The 22,327-nt window shown below is 37.4% G+C and overlaps 5 protein-coding genes across 7 annotated transcripts; 3 read left to right on the forward strand and 2 right to left on the reverse strand.

Moving 5' to 3' along the window:
• The first annotated feature begins 4,754 nt into the window (after positions 1-4,754).
• LOC106296363 (DNA polymerase kappa) lies at positions 4,755-9,358 on the forward strand. 3 transcript variants are annotated; one of them, XM_013732484.1, is made up of 15 exons: positions 4,755-4,929; positions 5,135-5,307; positions 5,392-5,565; positions 5,639-5,762; positions 5,851-5,951; positions 6,067-6,156; positions 6,272-6,367; positions 6,641-6,761; positions 6,861-6,989; positions 7,187-7,278; positions 7,363-7,474; positions 7,567-8,125; positions 8,207-8,320; positions 8,489-8,914; positions 9,016-9,358. In XM_013732484.1, exons 1-14 carry the CDS (start codon positions 4,845-4,847, stop codon positions 8,511-8,513), a joined length of 1,995 nt encoding a protein of 664 aa, XP_013587938.1. In that variant the 5' UTR covers positions 4,755-4,844; the 3' UTR covers positions 8,514-8,914; positions 9,016-9,358. The 3 variants fall into 3 exon arrangements, with proteins under 3 accessions (XP_013587938.1, XP_013587939.1, XP_013587940.1); XM_013732485.1 differs by having other exon boundaries at positions 7,567-8,113; XM_013732486.1 differs by having other exon boundaries at positions 6,317-6,367.
• Positions 9,359-9,490: 132 nt separating this feature from the next.
• Positions 9,491-10,980, forward strand: LOC106296546 (F-box protein At1g49990-like). The gene has a single exon (XM_013732695.1). The coding sequence runs from the start codon at positions 9,637-9,639 to the stop codon at positions 10,861-10,863; it is 1,227 nt and encodes a 408-aa protein (XP_013588149.1). The 5' UTR covers positions 9,491-9,636; the 3' UTR covers positions 10,864-10,980.
• Positions 10,981-11,067: 87 nt separating this feature from the next.
• LOC106296547 (ribosomal RNA small subunit methyltransferase E) lies at positions 11,068-12,838 on the reverse strand. The gene is made up of 8 exons (XM_013732696.1): positions 12,606-12,838; positions 12,390-12,463; positions 12,161-12,303; positions 12,027-12,073; positions 11,843-11,951; positions 11,677-11,738; positions 11,462-11,576; positions 11,068-11,274 (listed from the first exon to the last, which is right to left on the reverse strand). The coding sequence occupies exons 1-8, from the start codon at positions 12,798-12,800 to the stop codon at positions 11,129-11,131; spliced, it is 891 nt and encodes a 296-aa protein (XP_013588150.1). The 5' UTR covers positions 12,801-12,838; the 3' UTR covers positions 11,068-11,128.
• Positions 12,839-13,104: 266 nt separating this feature from the next.
• Positions 13,105-15,741, forward strand: LOC106300201 (tubulin alpha-6 chain). The gene is made up of 4 exons (XM_013736296.1): positions 13,105-13,313; positions 13,823-14,057; positions 14,408-14,778; positions 14,860-15,741. The coding sequence occupies exons 1-4, from the start codon at positions 13,221-13,223 to the stop codon at positions 15,511-15,513; spliced, it is 1,353 nt and encodes a 450-aa protein (XP_013591750.1). The 5' UTR covers positions 13,105-13,220; the 3' UTR covers positions 15,514-15,741.
• Positions 15,742-16,196: 455 nt separating this feature from the next.
• LOC106298295 lies at positions 16,197-17,700 on the reverse strand. The gene is made up of 4 exons (XM_013734398.1): positions 17,309-17,700; positions 16,797-17,011; positions 16,598-16,705; positions 16,197-16,495 (listed from the first exon to the last, which is right to left on the reverse strand). Exons 1-4 carry the CDS (start codon positions 17,499-17,501, stop codon positions 16,373-16,375), a joined length of 639 nt encoding a protein of 212 aa, XP_013589852.1. The 5' UTR covers positions 17,502-17,700; the 3' UTR covers positions 16,197-16,372.
• Between the last annotated feature and the right edge of the window lie 4,627 nt (positions 17,701-22,327).

Consider the following 22,327-nt stretch of genomic DNA (forward strand, 5'->3'; position numbering starts at 1 on the left):
ATGCCATAAGCGAACGCTTCATTTGTCACCGTGGAGGCACGGCTCTGACTATTGGCAACAATCAACTTTATTAAATAAAAAAATTATAGGAAAAGGATTTCACCATTAGGTGCGATTTATAGGAAATATCACTAATTTTTAGTGTATTTAGAATTTTCATTAATCATGTTTTGGTCAATATATTCTAGGACTATTCTACCACCATTAAATAATATTTATTATTCTTTAATTATGGATATTTTATATTTTAATATTAACAACTTATACAACACTTTTTAATTATTATTTTTACATAACTAATTATATTAATAATTTTAACTAAATATTATATAAATATTATTTTAATTTTACTTTTAAAAACGAAAAAACTAGACTGACTCTAAGGAGAAGGATCGATATATAAAAAGAGCAAGTGATAAAGAAGTAGACTTTTAGAAGAGATTAGGCAAGAAATGCCTCATGTACTTACAAAATAAGCAGAATAAAGATCTATTGTATCAAAGTTTTGTAAAAGATAAACCAAATCTCAAAGTTATAGTAAAATAAATATAAATCAAATCTCATGTGGGAAGACATGCGAGTGTGAAGATCATGCGAGGTTAAGGGCAATTTGAAATATCTCTCGGTGAACTTTCACCCGAAGGTAATGGAAGAGGCAATGCTGACCCTCAGTGGCTCTCAAGGTATACCTCCTCCTGTAGATGAAACCTTGGCGTGGAGCTATAGCAACCGAAGACCAAAACCTAATTTAATGGAAAATCATGAAAGATGAAAATACACATAAACAGATTTGCAAAATATAAATTAATTTTGATCTTTGTAATGAAATATAAGCTTACAGTTATGGGATCACTAACAGACGATGAATGATATCTGTGACCATCCCTTCCTTGGAGGCACCCAATATCGGAATTGTAAAGCCCACGGGTTGGAGCTGAGGTATTCATTACAGTAGTAATGCCAAACGTTGGACGCAAGAGAATGTAAAGCGTCATTGTAAGACAAACGGCTGTGTCGGGCATAGTAATGGACATATACTGAAAACAATTAATTTATCATAAACCACCATCAGAAACCTTATGATAACATAATAGTTAAAGAACAAAATCATGAATATAAAGAAATAAATTAACTATCTGCTTGAGCAAGAGAAATCGTGTGATATTATGGGCCGATGTTTTTATATGAACATAATCTGCAAATGCAACAAATACTTTTAACGGAGAAAACAAGAAATTCAAAAGTTTTTTTATCATTTATGAAAAAAAAAGAGAAACGAAACACTTACAGGGAACATGATCAGGATGAACATTAGGAACAATCATATGAAAACTTTCAGGTTGTGGTGGATCTTGGATCTTTTCTGAAAAGTAATGAAATTTCTTGTGAGGTTTTAACCATACGCTATAGGTAATTGGTGTTCATAACCCTTTTTAAAAAATGGTGTTCACAACAAAAACTTTCATGAGATAAACGTGTAAATGGCATGAAATGCATCGACAACTTCAGTATCTAGTTTACTGCAGTAATTAGGTACCAAAAACTGGAAACCATAATGGTCAAAGCTAGCTCTCAGATTATGATTTCTCCAATTACTCATTCCATCACCAAATTTTCCAATAAACTTTAACTTATTTGCTGAAGGCCAAAACAAAGGATGAACCGAGACTTCAGTGGCACTTAATCTACAAGAAAACATATAAAATTAGGACGAAGTTACTTAATTAGTCTAGTAAAACTAACGAGTTACCTCGATTCAGCAACTCTTATCTTCAACTTCGTAATCAAGTGACAAGCTTCAGCTTCAGAGCGTATTAGAGAAGCTAGAGGACGGAGAAGACTATTCTGAGCCTTAGTATTAGCAACAAGAATTTGGTGAACTATGGTTCCCAAGTTAAAAAGATCTATCTTTTGAGTTTCATCACTGACCAGAAGCTGTTCAGGTGGTCTCCACTTTTTATTCTCTTCATTTTCAGGGAGAGTAATCATGGACTCTTGATCCACAGAAGCAGAATATACCAAGTTGCATATTTTTGCAACTAACTTGTCTTCTTGATTAATAAGGTATATGGAAGCTGTATATAAACACCTATGTATAAATGACTTGGAGTGTATATCAACAAGTCCATCCACAATACTTTTGAGAAGATCTATCATATAACTTAATACATCATGATGTGGTTTCAGAAGAGAGTTCCACGTTTCCTTGCACATATCGTCCTTAATCAACTCCTCTAAGTTATGTGTGTAGATTTTGTACAATTTGAAGACCAAAACATGTTTCAAAAAATAATTATATATATATATTAGTTTTTATAACTATGGAATCAAAAATAATATTTTTGGGCTATGTCGAGAACATGTCTTGCATGTGAGCCTATTATGTAATCCTTAATTTAATCTCTATAATTATTTGTGGTGTGTTTTAGAAGTTTTTTTTCTTTTCAGTGTGATACTTTTCATCACTATAAACTTACATGGGAGAATCATGTGATGTGGTGTGTGGCTAGAATGTATCAATCACTTTCTTTTTAAGATATACTAGATCTCGATCCGCGTGGATTTTTGTTTTCATTTATTTTTACATAAATATTTTGTTTTCATTTATTTTTATATAAATATTTTGTTTTCAATTCTAAATTGGTATATATTATAATATATATGTGTCTATCAATTTTTAAAACATAATTATTGTATATTTTTTCATTGAATAGATTGTTTCAAACTTTTACATGTATTTGTATCTTCTTCTATATATATTTTCGGATTATTATTTCATTATTAAAATCGTAACTATATATATAAAGATTAGTAAAATATTGTTTTATTGTCATATTCAAAGATATTGTAACATTTCACAAATTTAGAAAGTTTTTAAAAAATTAAACTTTTCGCTTCATAGATTTATATTATCGAGTAAAGAACTAAACATTTAATTTTTGTTAAATTTTTAAAATAAACTATATAGGTTAAAATTTGTTTTCATTGGTTTAAGGTAGTAAAAATTAATCATTGTTAGATAATATGATTTTTGTTATTTAAATTTTTTTTATAATTTTTAAAGTTAACATAGACAAATATTTAAATATTTAGCATATGGAGGTATAATATTACAACATTAAATTATATCTATTTAATTTATATTATCTATAAATCCAATGAATCATCTATTGTTTAAATCCAATTATTGATAGCCCAATAAAAATTTCAGCTAGGCCCAAAATTTAAATGATAAGATTAGATATTAAATGTAACATGACTTTTTAGGAATAGGTTCATTAGATCCATTTTTAAAAAAAATCACACATGAATCAAGGTTGTGACTTGTGTTTTAATATATAAGTTACTATAGTAAATTCGTAATTAATTTAGGGTTTAAACGCTGGATATTATGAAAAAAGATTTTATGGTTATCTATATTGTAGTGTTTGATATCTTTGTTGAAATCGGATATGTATATATTGTCAGAATATACTGAATGAGTTGTTTTGATATTCAAAATCTATGATTGCCTGTTTTACATTTAAACTGACGAGTTGTTTATGGGATTTAAGTGAATATTATGTAGAATTGTTTTGATATTCTTGTTGCAACCGATTTATGTATTTGAAAATTCTTGTTACATTGGTTTTAAAGATAAGGGGTTTGAAATCCGGATCAGTGTGATGAATACGTGATCATCTATGTATATAATGTGTAAGAAGAAATTGAAAACTAAAACCGGCCGGTTCAATGTTTCTTTACAGGTGAAATGCTTCAAGGGGATGTGTAAGAGGTGGATCATCACTTGATCATATATTATATAACGTGTAAGTGAATAAAACAGAGGTTCTAGTGTATTTTTTAAATAACAAACAACTCACATTTACAATTCTAGAACTATACGTTAATGTTTTAGTCTAAGGACTGTTTGTTAATGATTTATATTTACGGTTGAGCAAAAACGATGATGCATTGGTTTGATAATGATTTATTAAGTCCATTTTTTTGTAGGCATGTAACAGAATTTTGGTTTGTAAACCGAACCGAAGAGTGGTTTTAAACTATTTTGGACATTATCCTGTCGACAGGTCAATTAACTTTGAATATCAAAACCAACTTGATATTTTAGGGAATGATATAATAAGGCATATTATTAGTAATGAATGAATAAATGATAACTGATTTCTTGTGATGGTCCATTAAGTCCATTTTTTAAAAAATCACACATGAATCAAGGCTGTGACTTCTGTTTTGTTTTAATATATAAGATAAGATACTAAAAATGTTTATGTGCAAACACACCTACAATCTGGTTCTTAGTTTGGTTTAGTTCGATAAGTAGCAGTTGATCGGTTCTACAAATAGCAACCAAATAAACTGATTAAACCAAATTTTAATTGGTTCTTAGTTTACCATATTTATCCTATTCATTTACTTTTCACCAAAATAACCGAAAAAAACAAAATAGAAAAATGATTTTGTTTAATTTGGAGCACATAATACCCAAAAAATCGAATTAACTAATTTGAGTTTAAACCGAAGTAAAACAAATATACTTAGCTTCAACCGAAATATAGTCCAGTTCAATTGATAATTTCAAAAAAAAAAAACCGAGAACCAAAAGAACCGACCCCAAAACCGGAAAGCCCATGACTAATGAAATCTCCAAATATAAAATTTAGTGGGCTTTAAACTAGCCCATTACACATCGTACAAAATAATATATAATCGGTTTAGGTGTGAACCGGGCGGGCTTTTTTTTCCACGCCTTACAAAATCAATTCGGCGACCAAATTGTTTTATCTTTCTCCAGCAAGCTTCCAAGAGAAGAAGAGAGAACGAACGAACGAGTCAGAGACACTATGGATGAAGGCGAATCATCATCGACCAATAATCCTTCGCGTCCATGGGAATCGTACAACACCGTCTTCACCAACGCCAAAGCCGGTTTGTTTCCATATATTACGCTTCTTTCACTCTCTCTTCTGATTCTTTTCTCGAGTAGAATCACTCCACAAAAATTTCGAAATTGATCAAACCCTGGACCCTGAATTTGCACATTTTTCATCTGATTTGGTTTAAAAATTGCATCTTTACTTATTGGATGATGTTGGGAGTTAAGTTTCTCAAGTCGTCAATGTGAATTTGTTAGGAATGGAGGGAGTTGATAAGGAGAAAGTGCAGAGGGTTGTGTATGAGATGAGTAAGGGATCAAAGTATTTTCAAAACGAGGAGCGTAAAGAAGCTCTTATGAAACAAAAGATTGAGCATATGCGTGATAGGTGTGCTAAGCTCTCTTCCTCTGATTTATCTAATTATCAGAAGGTATGTGTGTCACCGTCATATCTGAGTAAAGGTTTATGCTTTATGGGATGTAAAGCAATGTAGCTTTTTTTTTTCAATTCGAAGGTGGTTGATAGAAGGATCTTAGAGGTTGAAGCTACGCGGGATCTGTCTAGAGTATGGCTGCATGTTGATATGGATGCCTTTTATGCTGCTGTTGAGACTTTGAGCAATCCTTCGCTTAAGGGGAAACCCATGGCTGTTGGAGGCTTGTCTATGATCTCCACAGCTAATTATGAGGTATGCTGCTCTGGTTTTCAACTGGTGCTGACAGCTTGTAATCATTGTTAAAACTTTCTGTTGTCTCTGTTAGGCAAGGAAGTTTGGAGTTCGTGCAGCTATGCCTGGTTTTATTGCTCGTAAACTGTGTCCAGATTTGATATTTGTTCCTGTAGATTTCCCCAAGTATACTCACTACAGTGATTTGACAAGAAAAGGTTAGCTGTTCACCTTCCGACATGTGTAGCTTTATGCTTGCCGTTCTCTGTTTCTATGCTCTTACTTGCATATTTGTGTTTCATTTAGTTTTTAAGAATTATGATCCTAACTTCATCGCTGGGAGCTTGGATGAAGCCTACCTTGACATAACTGAGGTTTGTCGAGAAAGAGGTCTTTCTGGTGGAGAAGTAAGTGTGAGCTCATGATATGCATTCTTTTGTAATATTTGTTTCTTATTCGTTGACATTACCTGATTAGTTTGCCACTGCAACTGTACTCTGTCCATGTCTTCACTTTGTGCAGATTGCAGAGGAGCTTAGATCTTCTGTTCATTCCGAGACTGGAGGACTGACATGCAGTGCGGGAGTAGCCGCAAACCGCTTGCTCGCCAAGGTTCTCCTTATATCTGGAAAATATTATATATATATATATATATATATCTCTTTCCCTGGGCTATAATAGTGTCGTCCGAAATCTATTTTCTGAATCTACTCCTACCATATTACAGGTTTGCTCAGACATAAACAAGCCTAATGGACAGTTTGTTTTACAGAATGATCGATCAACTGTCATGACATTCATCTCTTCACTTCCTATACGAAAGGTATGTGATCCCTAATCGTTGGCTGTCGTTTTTTTTTTGGAATGCGTTTGTTATGAAAGGTACTATCACTCCAGTTATTCTCCAGCTCATTCAATTTGCTGCATAGGTAGAATTGTATACTCGGTAGAAACAAAGTACATTGGTAGCATAGAGATGCCACAGAGAATTCGTTCGGTCCTCGCACGGTTTATTATAGCTGGGTGTTGGTTCTTTATGAGTTGTCAAAACTATAGGTGTAGTTTTCTGAAATTCCAGTTGGAAATTGTTTCACAGATTGGAGGAATCGGTAAAGTTACCGAGCATATTCTGAAGGATGCTTTAGAAATTAAAACATGTGGGGACATGGTGCTGAAGGGATCTCTTCTTTACGCTCTCTTTACTCAGTCTTCTGCAGGTAGCAGTATCTCTTGCTTTCTTGTTGGACTATTGCTTTCCACTGAAAGATTTTGTTGTTTATTGATTTTGTTGTTTATTGCTCGACAATTTTTTGTAGACTTTTTCCTCTCTGTTGGACTGGGGCTTGGGAAAACAGACACTCCTGAGGTTAGGTCTCGTAAAAGTATTAGCAGTGAAAGGACATTTGCTGCGACAGGAGATGAAAAATTGCTATACTCAAAGTTAGGTGAGTACTCTGAGAACTTGTGTTGTTTTCTTTCTCATGATACCTGTAACTCAATAATCAAAGGCACAATGGATCCAGAGAAACTTAACTCAATGAAGAATGATTGTGTTTGCCACAAGCTGCATTTCAAACTTCTAGACTTAGAAAATGTATATTTGGCTTTTACATTACCACTGAATGTTTTCTGTGGTTGCCAGCTGAAATTGCAGAAATGCTATCTCATGACATGCAAAAGGAGCGTCTAGCGGCAAGAACACTGACACTCAAACTGAAAACTGCTTCTTTTGAGGTGGACTTCCAAATTGCATAGTAGTTATTTTTCTTCTTTGAAATCCATCTTTGTGCTGAAAGTGTGACAATTTGCAATCATCAGATTAGGAGCAGAGCTGTTAGCCTGCAGAGATACACATGTTCAAGCGAGGATATTCTAAAGCATGCTACAAAGCTGTTGAAGGCGGAACTTCCTGTTTCCATAAGGCTGATAGGTGCGCGTCACTTTAATGTTCTTTGTTCTTCTTTTTTTAGAATGGTCAAGACAATCCATACTATCCTTGGTACTAAAATTCTATTTATACAGGGTTGCGAATGTCTCAATTCAATGAAGAAGCCCGCCATTCTGATCCTTCACAGGGAACTATTACCAAGTTCATCGTTCAAAAGGGTTCCTCAAGGAAAAATCTGGATGATAATGACTCATCTGACTTAGATGCTAGTAAAAATTGTTTAGGCAACGATGAGATGTTGAGTTTATCCTATGCTTCTCATGAGACAAGCTATGATCAACTGAAAGATGTTGTCGAATATGAAGAACAATCAGTAACTCCAAATCAAGAATGTAAGAAAAAGGAAGAAAGGATACAAGTATTGGAAGGAGATGCTCTGCTCAGGAAACACAAGGATTGCAAAGCAGATTCAAGTGCAGAAAAGACCGAAGCAGTTTCAGTACTTCCGCAGATGGAGCCGTTAGTGTGGGTTGATGGGTACAGATGCAACTTGTGTGGGATCGAGCTACCTCCATCTTTTGTTGAGGAGCGGCAAGAACACTCTGATTTCCATCTCGCCCAGAGACTTCAAAATGAAGAATCTGGCCCTAGTTCTTCCAACACACCTACTTCAAAACGAAGGTCAGCTTCACAGTAACAACCTCCTCTTGAGCCTACTCTATTATTTTTTTCTCACAAGTCTCTGCTTCTCATTGAAACTTCATAACTTGTTAGGATTCTCGGAAAGGAAAAGGCAAATTCCAAGCCAAAGAAGCAGAAACCAAATCAAAAGGACGGTAGCAAACACATTCCAATACACACATTCTTCACAAAGAGCAATCAAAACTCGTGAGCCTTGTTCATAGTTAACCTTTCCTTATTACTAGACAATGTGAGAGGACTTCACAGTGTTGTGAAGTTGCTAGCTTTAGAGATGTTTGGTTCACTGGGTGGATGCCACCTGTCATCTGTGCTTGTATTATCTTCACTTATTATATTATCTTTAACATCTTTCAGGAACGACGAAACCCAGAAGAAATGAAGATGGCTCTACCCCCACCGAGACTCAATCTCTCACCGTCCAGTTCCCTCGGCGAACCAAGATCCTTACCGTCGATGTCTGACATCCTGACGTCATCAAAAGCTCGAAATCTTGACTTAAAGATCCAAACTTTAGGACCGTTTTTCAGAGTGACAGGGAAGAACGCAGACACGGGCAGTGAGGTTGGACGAGCGGAGGGAGTGGTTAGACCATGGTTCGGACGAGGCTTGGTTCTGCATCTTGATACGATAAGGTTGACGAAAGAGACGATGGTTATGGATAAGTCTCTCCTTGGAGTTGGTTTATACGTAGGAGCTGTAGCTATCCGACATGGATACGACTGTGGTTGCCGCACTGCTCAGCTTCTCGCTATCTACGACTCTGATCTCTATCATTCTAAGGTCTATATCTCTCTCCCTCTGTTTCTACCGAAATTGTTTAAACAAGAATCTTGGTTTAGTCATATACTGAACCAAACCGAACTTGTATGCATGTGTGTCAGCTGGTTAGGTTTTACAGAAGAATTGGGTTCGAGGAGGTGAAAGAAGTGAGTGGGTCGTCCATTGGAGACATGGCTGATATGTTGGTGTGGGGTGGAGTTGGCACTCGCATGGATGCTAATATCCATCATCTCCTTGTTAAATGGTCCAAAGTTTTCCTTAAATCAGTTTCTTAATGACATATTGTATCATCTTCATTCTTGAAACGAATCAGACCATACTATTTTTTACTAAGAACATATGTATACTTCATCTCTATTGTTGTATTCTATTTGACTTACGGTTTTCATACGTAACATAGTCTTGTATAAAACGTGTTAGTAAGAACAGCAAAGCTTATTCCTAGAGTCTTTTAACATATGATAACAGTAAAGGCCTCGTCTAGTTACTGCACCTTCTTTGGTTTGCCTCTCATCAACTACCTATTTATGAATTATTTGTTACAACCACTTGTATCATGTTTGCTTGTTTGGATAATCGAGGAGACAACTTGTGTCCTGCCCACCTCTTATCTTCCCAATCAAAACCATTATAAAAAGAGAGATTTCATCAAAAAGAAAGCATATGATAAGGTAGGAACATGACAAATTGACAGATGGTGGTGGCCAACTAGCAGAATCTCAATGGAGATTGGAGGAAGAACAGTTCTAGAGGTGATACTGGTGGAGATCATTGCAAGACTACCTTTGAGAACCATCGCTAGACTCAAACTGGTGTGCAAGCAATGGAAGTCGTTGATAGAATCTTCCTACTTCCGTTGTGTCTTTGTCTCTCTTCACAAGAACTCATCTTCCTCTTGGTCTCTCATGTTCGGAGCTGAGTATCCTCACCCTGAAGCTATAGGCTTCCATGGATGCCAAACATGGGATCTACAAAAACCTCTAGGCTCGTATATCATGTCTTCTCAACGGTACTTGAATCTCCCTACTAGCTCTAACTACTTCTACGTAGCTTCCTCCAATGGATTGGTTTGGATCAATGTGTTCTTTACCCGCACTGACAACATGGCTTACAGTTACAAATCCTTTGTTGGTAATCCGATTTTAGAACAATGGGTCGAAATCCCTCCGCCTCCACAGCAATGTATACCCACTGGTTTGGTGACGCGCGTGGAGAATGGCGTCGTTACAGGGTTCAAAGTGGTCAGGACTTCAAGGACCGAACGTAGAGGCATGGGAGTGCATGAATGGAGAGTGTATGTGTATTCGTCTGAGACTGGTTTATGGACTTCCAAGGGACTTCACTCTTCTCATCCTGTTAACTACACTGGTTCTTACCCTCCCTTTAATCTCAAAGGGATGCTTTATCTCCGGGAAAGAGGTATGGATGCTACAGAGCCTGGTGTCCTTGTTGGTTATGATTTCTATGGCCCTGAGGACGATGATCAATGCCTGGTTATACCTCTTCCTCTTCTGTCCAGCAAAAACGTTCGGAGATGCTTGACTACTTCAGGGGAAGATGTTATTTACATTGAAATACTGTATCCAAGATTAAAGGTTTGGAAGCTGAACAACTTCTCCAAGAGTGGTGAATGGTGGCAACTTTCACGGGAAGAATCAGTCGAATTCGATGCCCATTGTTTACCCTTGGCTATGAATCCGTTTGATACTAATATCGTCTATCTATGGAGTCAGCACCACGGAAGTTTAGTAACGTGTGATCTACGAAGACAAGAGTTTATTGTTCATCAAGAGTCAGAGACTTGGAGAAACAGTGAAGGTTGTTACCGCATAAACACGTCGGGTACTAAGGGGTATGTAGAAGGTAATACTAATGCAACTACGGTCATCATGTTATCACAATATGTGCTGCAACGATGGATGGATTCAGTACCTCGTCCACCAAACTGAGAGCATCATGCTTTGTGGAGTTGGTGACTTCTCAACTTCTTACTGCAAAACCTTATTCTTCATATTGCTCTCAAATTCAGCTTGGCGATTAAGCTGTACAATCTATTTATTATCATTTTTTCCATCTTTAAGCTTTGATTAAAAATGTGGAATCGATACAACCTCATAAATTTAATAAAAGCATTTTTATTAATAAAATCCAAAGACCTTAACAAACTAAAATCTCAGTACAAGAGGGCAACAAACACTTAAGCCCAGCCACCTTTTAGTCCGTCTCCTGAGAGTCGGACCACATCACTAGAGTGGCCAAAAGAGCAATGGTTGCCGTCTCAACTCGCAACCGGTGTGGTCCAAGTCCAACAGCTGTGCCGCCTGCTTCCAACATCATTTCCACCTCTTTCTTCGTGAAATCTGCTCCATTATCATTGTTGACGGTTTTTAGATTACACTCATTGAGGCAAGTCATAAACAAGAGTATATCAATTTGTGTCTACTCGGACACTAACCAATTATTTCGACAATGTGAAAGCATAGTACAAGTACAAGAGCAGAATTTTGATAACTGCATCAAAATTATATTGAAGAAAGGATTTCTTACCTCCTTCTGGTCCAACAATTAATAGTCCGCTAGATTCTTTTGCCGAGGATTGTACTGCATTGAGAAGAGGTGTAGCTTCGGCTGTAGCAACCAAACATAACTTTGACTTGGAAATCTATAAACCCCAATATGTTTTGAAACAAGTTTAGAGACAAAAATCAGGGGTTCAATAAATAGAAGATCTTAGAATTGCTTATAGAGATGTTGCAGCATACATGATCCAAGAGGGTATTAAATTTGACCGCAGGGCTTACCACCATTTGATGTAGTCTTTGACCTGTGACATAAAAAGATAATCTGATCATACAACTATAATGCCAAGAAAATAAAGAAGCAAGATTTTAAGCAATCAAAGTGTTTCCTTACACTACGGTTACTTACATTGTTTAGCCGCAGCAAAACTAACACGTTCCAATCTATCAACCCGGTTATCGGAGATTATGGAAGACCTTTCTGTTAAAAGTGGTGTGACACTACTCGCTCCGAGTTCCTAAGATGAGCATATTCAGTGGCACAACATTCACAAGTGATTCAGACAGTGACATACTAGAAGTAAAACACTTACTGTACATTTCTCAATTAGCCAATCTGCTCGACCACCCTTCAAAGTGCCTAGAACAATGCACATTTTATAAGTTATCAGTGTACAAAATCTGTCGAAGGTGTCGAAACCAATAGCAGTCCTCATTGATTCCATACCAAAAGCTGCAAACACCTGCCACTGGATGCCCTGAGGAAGAATCACCTTCTGATCTTCTTGTGCGACAAAATCAACTCCAGTTTTGTCTATGTTTTGTATACAACCTTCTACCAAACCTCCTTTGCCATTAAAGAGTTCTACCCTTGCATATAAGAAATAAAGGTGCAAGCAAATTACTTTGACATTGTTACATTCACTAAGATGATCTAAAGGTTCAGGCTTTTTCACCTGTCTTCAGCTTTCAATCTTAGAACTTTTGCCATATGCCAAAACTCAGATCCTTGGACACGAACCATTCCACCCTAATGAAACACACTTTGAGCATCACTGCCTCTTTACTTAGAACTCTAATCCTAAGTGATTACTATCACTCTGATTTTGAATCGATTACTGCAAAAATTAAAAGGTAACTATAAGTACATGAGAGAGATATAGAAGGCGTGCCTTGCGCGATGGAAGATCATCAGAGAAGAATCGAGGGAGGCCACCGCGAGACTGATTCCTTAGGTCCGAATCCGACGGAGGAGACGAAGAAGAAGCAGAAAACGTCTTGAAGCTTGAAGAAGAAGGCGGAAGCCATGAGCGAAGACGACTCGGCAAATCGGAAAACAATGGCCGTGCAGCCGCCAGTGCTCTCATTATTCAAAGCTTTCGATAATTCTATTTTGGTACAGTTCTTTATCGCTTCGGTTTACTATAGATATTGGTCTGATCCGGTTTTAATCCCGGTTTGCGCTCTTCCTTTTCCGTAATTGAAGGGATTTTTTGAATTTCAAAAAAAAGAGAGAGAAACGGCCCAACAGAACCGAAGCGGCAAATTTTAAAATTAGAAAATATGCAGCTCACGAGAGTAACCCTATCAGTAACCATGGTTAGCACTTACCCAATAATATCATCACACGTGTCATATACAGCCCGTTACCTAAAGATGGAGGATGGTTCCGCTATATAAACCAGCTAACATCTGTGTAAACCTTGAAATCGAAAAACCAGATCTAGAGAGCGTCTTCATACACGCCCTCCCATTTCTTCTTCTCTGCGATCTTCCGCGAAACGAAAATGAGGGAGTGCATCTCGATCCACATCGGTCAAGCCGGTATCCAGGTCGGAAACGCCTGTTGGGAGCTTTACTGCCTTGAGCATGGCATTCAGGTTCGTATCTCCCTCTCAATCGTATAGCTGCTGCATCTCCATTGTTCTTCGGAATCTGTAGATCGTTTAGATCTGGTGATTGATTTCGTTTTCTTGTTGAATACATGTGGATGGTTTGTTAGATTAGATCTGACGTATTTCGACTGCTGCATTATCCATTGTTCGTAGAAAAATTTGTAGATCTATTCTACCAAATTGTTAAGATCTGTGATTGATTTCGATGTATTGTAGAATATATGCAGCTGATTCGAGATCCGTTTCTCTTAATAAAAAAATATACGATGAACAAAGACTATTATCATAGATCCGTTTCTCTAATGTTTGATTGCTATTGTTGATTCGAGATCTGTTTCCTTTTCACAATCGATGAACGAGAACGCCTTGTAGGTTTATATTAAATTGTATCGTTGCTTCTGTGTCTTTAGATCTGTAGATCCTCGTCGCTTTGTATATATTTGTATGTGTTTCTTTACTGATGTGTTGTTTTTTTTTTATTTGGATTGGTACAGCCTGATGGCCAGATGCCTGGTGACAAGACTGTTGGCGGAGGTGACGATGCTTTCAACACCTTCTTCAGTGAGACCGGTGCAGGCAAGCACGTCCCGCGTGCCGTCTTTGTCGATCTTGAGCCCACTGTGATCGATGAGGTCAGGACCGGTACTTACCGTCAGCTTTTCCACCCTGAACAGCTCATCAGCGGTAAAGAAGACGCAGCTAACAACTTCGCTCGTGGGCACTACACCAGTAATTTACTCACCCTTTGTCTAACATCCTTCCATCATCAGCCTTATACTACTGTTTATTAACCGTTTGAAATCTTTTCTCAGTTGGGAAGGAAATTGTTGATCTGCAGCTCTTCCACCCTGAGCAGCTCATCAGCGGTAAAGAAGACGCAGCTAACAACTTCGCCCGTGGCCATTACACCAGTAAGAGATTCTCATCCCATTGCCTCTATCAACACAAGCCCAACTATTCCTCAGCCCAAGCCCATGGGCCTCCAAAAGTGGGTCATGGGCTTGGGCTGAGGAGTTGCTTTCAATGTTGTTGGGGTTTGTGTTGATCATACTGATTTGGTTTTGTAATGTTAATCTCAGTTGGGAAGGAGATTGTTGATCTGTGCTTGGACCGAATCAGAAAGCTCGCTGATAACTGCACTGGTCTCCAAGGCTTCCTTGTCTTCAACGCTGTTGGTGGAGGAACTGGGTCTGGTCTTGGGTCGCTCCTCCTCGAGAGACTTTCTGTCGACTACGGGAAAAAGTCCAAGCTCGGGTTCACTGTTTACCCATCTCCACAAGTCTCCACCTCTGTTGTTGAGCCTTACAACAGTGTCCTCTCCACTCACTCGCTCTTGGAACACACTGATGTCTCTATCCTCCTCGACAATGAAGCTATCTACGACATCTGCAGACGTTCCCTAAACATTGAGAGGCCAACCTACACCAACCTTAACCGTCTCGTCTCTCAGGTATTATAAGACTAGCCACATAACAACTCTTCTTAACAGTAATCTTGGTGTTGCTTCATTACTGATGTTATTTTGTTGCAGGTGATCTCTTCCTTGACTGCTTCTCTAAGGTTCGATGGTGCCTTGAACGTGGATGTGACCGAGTTCCAAACCAACTTGGTTCCATACCCAAGAATCCACTTCATGCTTTCATCCTACGCTCCAGTCATCTCTGCAGAGAAAGCCTTCCACGAGCAGCTCTCTGTTGCTGAGATCACCAACAGCGCCTTTGAGCCAGCTTCCATGATGGCAAAGTGTGACCCACGTCACGGGAAATACATGGCTTGCTGTCTGATGTACCGTGGTGATGTCGTCCCCAAAGACGTGAACGCAGCTGTTGGCACCATCAAGACCAAGCGTACCATCCAGTTTGTTGACTGGTGTCCTACTGGATTCAAGTGCGGTATCAACTACCAGCCACCAACTGTTGTTCCGGGAGGTGATCTTGCTAAAGTGCAGAGAGCTGTTTGTATGATCTCCAACTCCACGAGTGTAGCTGAGGTGTTCTCGAGGATTGATCACAAGTTCGATCTCATGTACGCGAAACGTGCTTTCGTTCACTGGTATGTCGGTGAGGGTATGGAGGAAGGAGAGTTCTCTGAGGCTCGTGAGGATCTTGCAGCGTTGGAGAAGGATTATGAAGAGGTTGGTGCTGAAGGTGGTGACGACGAGGATGACGAAGGTGAGGAGTACTAAGAACACAGTGTTTGGAAAAACATGGATATTGTGTGTGTCTTTTCTGCTATCCTTTTATGTTTGCGTTAAGGGTCTCGAAACGTTCTTGTGACGAGTCTTTGGTTTGTATTTTCTTGCAACTATCTGTCTCCTGCTGTCTGAATTCTATTATGCATTTTTACTATCTTTGTCTCTTGCTATCCGAACTCTATTATGGTTTTTACTCTACTCGATTTGTGCTTTTTATTATCGTTCTCGTTTCCATCACATTATGGGTATGAATGGTGACCAGGGAACGACGAGGAATAATGCATTCCCTAACGTTCCTAAAAAAAATTACCATTCACAAGGAATAATAATTTCCTCTCATTCCCTTTCATTCCTTTTTTTGTAGAGAATTAAAGAACAAAACTATTCCTTGTCAAATTTGATAAGGAATAACCATTCCTTTTCATTCCTGGTATTTTATTCCCGTACATTCCTTTTTTATTTGTTCCTCTTGTTTCCCGGATGGTCACCAGTCGGACCCTATATGTTAGAACATGTCCATTATTCATGCTATTAAGGTTGAAGAGAACATAATCGAGGAACCAAAAGTGAAAAATGAAAATGAATTGTTTTTACCCAAATCTATTTTTAATTTATACGAAATTCTGATTTAATTTATGTGGATTAGAGCTGGTTGAAAATGAAGTAATAAAAGGTGAAAGTTTGGAACTTTTCTACTTCCTGGTGAAAGCCTTTTTAAAGTTGCAAGAATAAAGAAGGAACATTTTTTTTACAATACAGCCGTGATAAAGAGCGCAGATAGAGTGAAATATATACTTGAGTGCAACAATATATATCAACTGCTACTTGAGAAAGAACACAGGTGGTGGTGCTAATTAAGACGAGAATTGATCCCAGATATCCTCTCATCCTCCAACAGAGCATAAGGATCGATGTATGGTGGTGGTGAAACCGGATTCCTGCTTCCATCATGAACGAAATCTGCTCCAAAGTACTTGCAAATGAAACAAAAGCAAATAAAACAAAACAAAACAACACAATCAGAGACAAAGCCTTCTAAACTCAAGAAGAACACATGTTGATCTTGTTAACTTACAAGGTAAAGGGCGGAGAAGGCACCAAGTGTTAAGACTATCAAGGGCCAAAAACCCAAGAAGAAAGTCCCTCCAGTCGTCAGCAATATCTTAGCACGTGGAATCAATCCCTGCACACCACAAATGAACACAATCTCGCCTGTTAGTATGTGAAAGGAACCAACAAATGCCTATCTGACACTACAAGAACTCAAATCTGACCTCAAGCCCTTCGCTGTTTAAAGCCAACGATCTCTCTCTCTGGTTTAACAAACTCTGGTCGAATGGAGGAGTACTAGTTGCAGTCGTCTTAGAGCTTTCTTTACCAGTGGGTTTGATCTCATCTACATCAACTTCGTAGTCTTGAAGCAACGATGTAGGAGTCATACCTCGTCTCTTCAATTCTTTCATAAACAAAGATTCTGGAGGCTCATCACCTACAAAACACAAACTCGACAAATCAAACTCCAGATCAAGCAATACATACACAATTAGTAGTAGAAATAACACAAGGATGTTACATACCAAAACACTTTTTAAGCTCTAAATCAAAGAAACAAGTAGATATATGAATAATTTTTTGTATTAGATATGAATAAATATGATTTAGTCAGTAAATAAAGATTAAAGAGCTAATCACAAACGGGAACTCTCCACATCTATTACAGAACCAAAATCGACTCTTGTAATAGTCCTTGTCGGGATATTATCAACAGAAGAAGAAAAAAGCTGACCTTTCGACTGATTATCGCCGCCGTTACGAGGAGATGATGAATAAATCCTAACACATCGACCAAGACGCCGAGAATCCGCTAATCTGAAAACCCTTTTTCTAGATTCCAGTTTCACTGTAGATTTATGGCGGGAAATCGACGATACAGGAGAGTACCCACATAGTTTAACAATCTCCAGAGAAGAAACAGCCATTGTTTTTTTTTTTTTTTGTTTCCTTTCTAACTCGAAGTCTCTTTGTGTTTTTTGTTTTTAATTCGGTTGCCGGGAAAGAATCATGATCCAGACGCCGCCGCAGGATATATAGGAAGGGGAAACTCAGACGGCAATATTCTATTTGTTTGGATTTTTCTCGGGGGGCAATGTGTCAGAGTATACAAGCAAGTGGTGGCGAGACAAGGGTGAAAGTTATCACCTTTAAACTCTTTCAGCGTATCTTTGAGCGTATTTTAGCACCAATATTCGATATTTTGCTAAACTGCACTAGACTTCGCAGGGTGTGTGTGGTTGTTAAATTTGCGGTAACGTAACCCGGCTCTCCACGTCTCGTTTTCCGTATTTTTCGCTGGATTGTTTTCATTTGAAGATAATCATTCATTTTAGTTCATAGTTTTAATACCAAACTAGATTTTGACCCGCGCTTGGGAAGCGCGGGTTAATTTTTGATTTATTTTTAATAATTATGAAATTCCGGTTTTGAATCATATAATTTTGATGATTATATGAAAAATATACCTGGTTTGCATAGGCACTATTGGTTTATATGAAATTTGATCATGTGTTTGTGTTTTTGTGGAATTTGTTTGAAATCTATTTGAATATTAATTTGTGTTTATAAGTATAGAAATTTGAAAATGAGGTAGATATAGTGTTATAAGCAAATATTTTTGTTACATTTATTTGTATGTATATCAACTACCAAACTACCCAAATATAAACCCAAGTAGTAAAAATATTAGTTTCTCAAAAAAAAAAAGTAGTAAAAATATTCTTTTTATGTTTAATAGTATCTATATTATAAATATAAACAAAATTATCAATTTGAGACATATGTTTCATTATTAAAAGTTAGTTTAAATAAGTGTTTATTTATGTATTTAATGGTCCTAAGTTTCTGGGCTTTTTCATAATTTAAATTTAAAATGGGTCTAAATTTAATTTTGTTTAAATTATGTTCCGGCCCAACCCCAGTCATCAAATTCTCTCTGCCGACAACAAAGAGATAAAGACTTCTTCCTGTTTATATCGAAAGTTTAAAAAAAATCTCCGACGGCGATACATTATTTCGTAGGAGTTCACCGCCGAGTGGTTCCTATAAGATCTGAACCGGTAAATCTTCTCTCCCTTATTTCTTCTTCATACCGCTTAAAGAAAGTTCTACTTTTCCATTTTTTATTTTGTAAAGAGGGATAAGCATCAGTGAATCATCGGGTATTTGAAGGAAAGCAAAGAACCGTGCTAGCCAATTCATCCATGTAAGTCTTTTTGCATGAGGCATAGCTTTTTCGTACCCTTTAAAAAATATTAATGAAAATATTTCTGTTAGTGTATTTCTTTAAAATAAAAATAAACATAGAGATCTATAATCGCAAATCTATAAAGAGGAAAACACACTTACATGTGCATTCGATAGGATTACTTCCAGTGAATCACCAGCAATTTTATTCCTTTGTCTCCACTCACTTTCACTTGTACACGTCAAACAGTCTTGTGTGGTTCGACGTCTTTCAAGAAGGACATCTGAATCGAGATGGTCAGTTAACCATGTTTTTTGAATAGTTTGTTTGCTTTTTTTTTCTGGTGTTTTTTTTTGTTTCGATAGAGTTGAAGTTAAAAGGGTATCAAGATGGTCAGTATTTATAATAAGACAGGTTTCTAGTCGATGCAGGTTAAGTGAAGCTCGGATAGAATATTTGGTAATCAATGTAGGTTACCAAAAATCTTGGTAGAGAATATAAGTAGAATTGATTAGATATTTTGTTTGATAGAAATAAGGAAAATTATGTATTTCTGTCATAATAAAAAAACTTGTAGACCAAGTTATTTAATTATTTTGTGTTTTTTAGTTTGATAATCGTATACATTGTTAACAACAAATCTAAGAATATATCTAGTTAGCATATTCACACTATATTCGTTCTTCTTTACATATTTTGTTACGATTTTAAATTTTAAAATTTTAAATTGTGATATAGGAACAAACCTTATCGTTTAAATTTGTGATTAGAAACACTCTTTTTCAAATTGTACCATTTTTTATGTATTTGAAGTTAATCGTATTTATTGTATAACATAATATGTGATGAATCCGTAAATATAACATCATGTATAACATAATATGTGATGAATAATGCGGTATGATCGTGTGAACTATGGTGGTTTAGGTCTTTAATACATTCATGTTTGATTTTTTAATAAGTGATATTTCAAGAAGTGTGTCGACATATGAGTTTTTTTTTCAGGAAGAGAAGACATGCAAGGACAACATGAGACCATCCAAGAAGGTTTTCGATTTTAACAAACAGAAGTTGAGCAATCGCATGATGAAGTGTAATTCGTATAAGTTTCATAAGTGTAATGTTTTATAATCTTGATATTAATGTGACATGTTTAGAAATCGTTGTGGCTTATAGTTTTGGTATAATGTTTTAGTAATCGATTTAAATGGTACAAATTTAAATAATGTAAACCGATTTTCTGGTTAGAGTAAAAACAGGATACATATATAAGGTTAAATGTTGGTCACATGTTGTTATAATATATATGGGAAGACCAAAATATAATAAAAGGAAATGGTCCAAACAACTTTCATAAGTAGATTTATTAAAACTCCTTCTCTTTTAATAGTATTGATGTACTATCACCAGACATATCGTCTCCTTTGGGTAGGTTTAATGATAAAACATTACCATAAATACTCCAACATGGCAACAACAAACATTTGTTTTCTAAGAAAGCATACTTGTGTTCTCTCTTAAAATCAAACTTGTCTAATGTTGGAATAGATTCCTATATCGTAGGAGTTGTTGTTGATCTAGTTGTCAATAAGATATGTTTGTTAGAGTTGTTGGGTTGTTCAGAGATTCTTTCCTTAGAGTTGTATATATGATGTATTTTCATTGAACGTGAAATACACAGAAGACATTCAACTATTACTTTCTTCTCTGTTCCATTACATGGTATCAGAGCTTGAATTTTTTTTTTTTCATAAACACTGAAACAAACTGATAATGTCGACTGATTCGACCTCGACAACGACGGTGGTGAGGAGAAAGATCTCACCATACGACTTGACCTCTCAGGATAATCCGGGAGCTGTGATTTCCCACCCTCTCCTGAAAGGAACGAACTATGATGAGTGGGCGTGCGGGATCAAAACGGTGTTATGTTCTCGCAAGAAATTTGGGTTCCTCGATGGATCGATCAAGCGACCAGAGGAAGATTCTATAGATTTGGAAGACTGGTGGACGATTCAGGCGTTACTTGTGTCATGGATCAAGATGACAATTGAACCGCCTCTGCGATCTACAATTTCTCACAAAGAGGTTGCTCAAGAACTGTGGGAGCACCTGACACGACGATTCTCGGTGTTGAGTGGACCAAGAATCCAACAGATTAAGGCCGAATTGGCGGGTTGCAAGCAAAAAGGACTGCGATTGAGGCATACTTTGGAAAGCTCAATCGAATTTGGGATAGCATGGCAAGCTATTGTCCTCTTCGGGTTTGCAAATGTAGGAACTATACGTGTGATCTTGGAGGTATCCAGGAAAAGGATCGGGAAGAAGACAAGGTCCATCAATTCTTGTATGGGTTAGATGATGCCTATTACCGAACGTTGCGCTCCTCTCTGGTGTCTCGAACGCCACTTCAATCGATGGAGGAAGTGTATAATGTGGTACGTCAAGAAGAAGACATGAGAACATCGAACAAATTGGAAGAAGAAAGGTCTTTGAACGCTGTGAGTGCATTTGTAGCTCAAGCAAAAGGTAGAGGACGTGGTGATGATCAAAACAGGTCTAGTTTTTGTCGCCACTGTAACCGATCAGGACACTCAACGGACAGCTGCTTTGCTGTGATTGGATACCCGGAGTGGTGGGGAGATAGACCCCGCGCAAGGAGTGTCCAAGGAAGGCCTCGTGGTGGGTCTTCATACGCGGCTCGAACGTGTATGCGATCATTGCACAGGTTGCTGGACCTCAACCAACTGAGCAGGCCAATTACGTCATCACTGATAAAGACTGAGATGGCGTGACATGTCTATGTGAAACACAATGGAAGAGTATCATGCATATTCTCAATGCGGGGTCAGGAAGGGGTCATAACAACGCAACTGAGAACTTGACTGGTAAGTCCTCTAAGCCTTCTTGGATTTTAGATACTGGCGCTAGTCATCATTGGACTGGTAAACTGGATGTTTTGGAAGATGTGAGTGATATGGAACATGTTCTCATCATATTGGCTGATGGTAGAGAAAAGGTATCAGTTGTGGAAGGAAAAGTGAGAATTGGACAGAGTTTGGTGCTGAAATCTGTCTTTTATGTTGAGGATTTGCCTTCGGATTTGATTTCTGTTGGCCAACTTATGGATGAGAATAGATGTGTTGTGCAGTTAGCTGATCAGTTCTTGATTGTTCAGGACCGCACTTCGAAGATGGTGATTGGAGCGGCTAAAAGAGAGCAAGGAGCATTCCGCTTACGCAGTATGGAGAGCGCAACTGCAGCAATTACAAAGGAGGAGGACACGTATGAGCTGTGGCACAAACGAATGGGACACCCTGCTGCGAAAGTTGTTTGCTCCCTTCCTGTTGTTTCTAGTTCAGTATGTTCTGCTTTTCTGAATAAGGCGTGTGATGTTTGTCTCCGCGCTAAACAAACAAGATCTTGTTTTCCAGTTTCTATCAATAAAACGATGAAAGCTTTTGATATGATACATACTGATCTATGGGGTCCGTATCGGACAGAATCTTTTACTGGTGCAAGATATTTCCTAACTTTGGTAGATGATTACTCTATGGGAGTTTG

This window comes from Brassica oleracea, chromosome C6 (genome assembly GCF_000695525.1).
Source record: "Brassica oleracea var. oleracea cultivar TO1000 chromosome C6, BOL, whole genome shotgun sequence".
Taxonomy (NCBI): Eukaryota; Viridiplantae; Streptophyta; class Magnoliopsida; order Brassicales; family Brassicaceae; genus Brassica; species Brassica oleracea.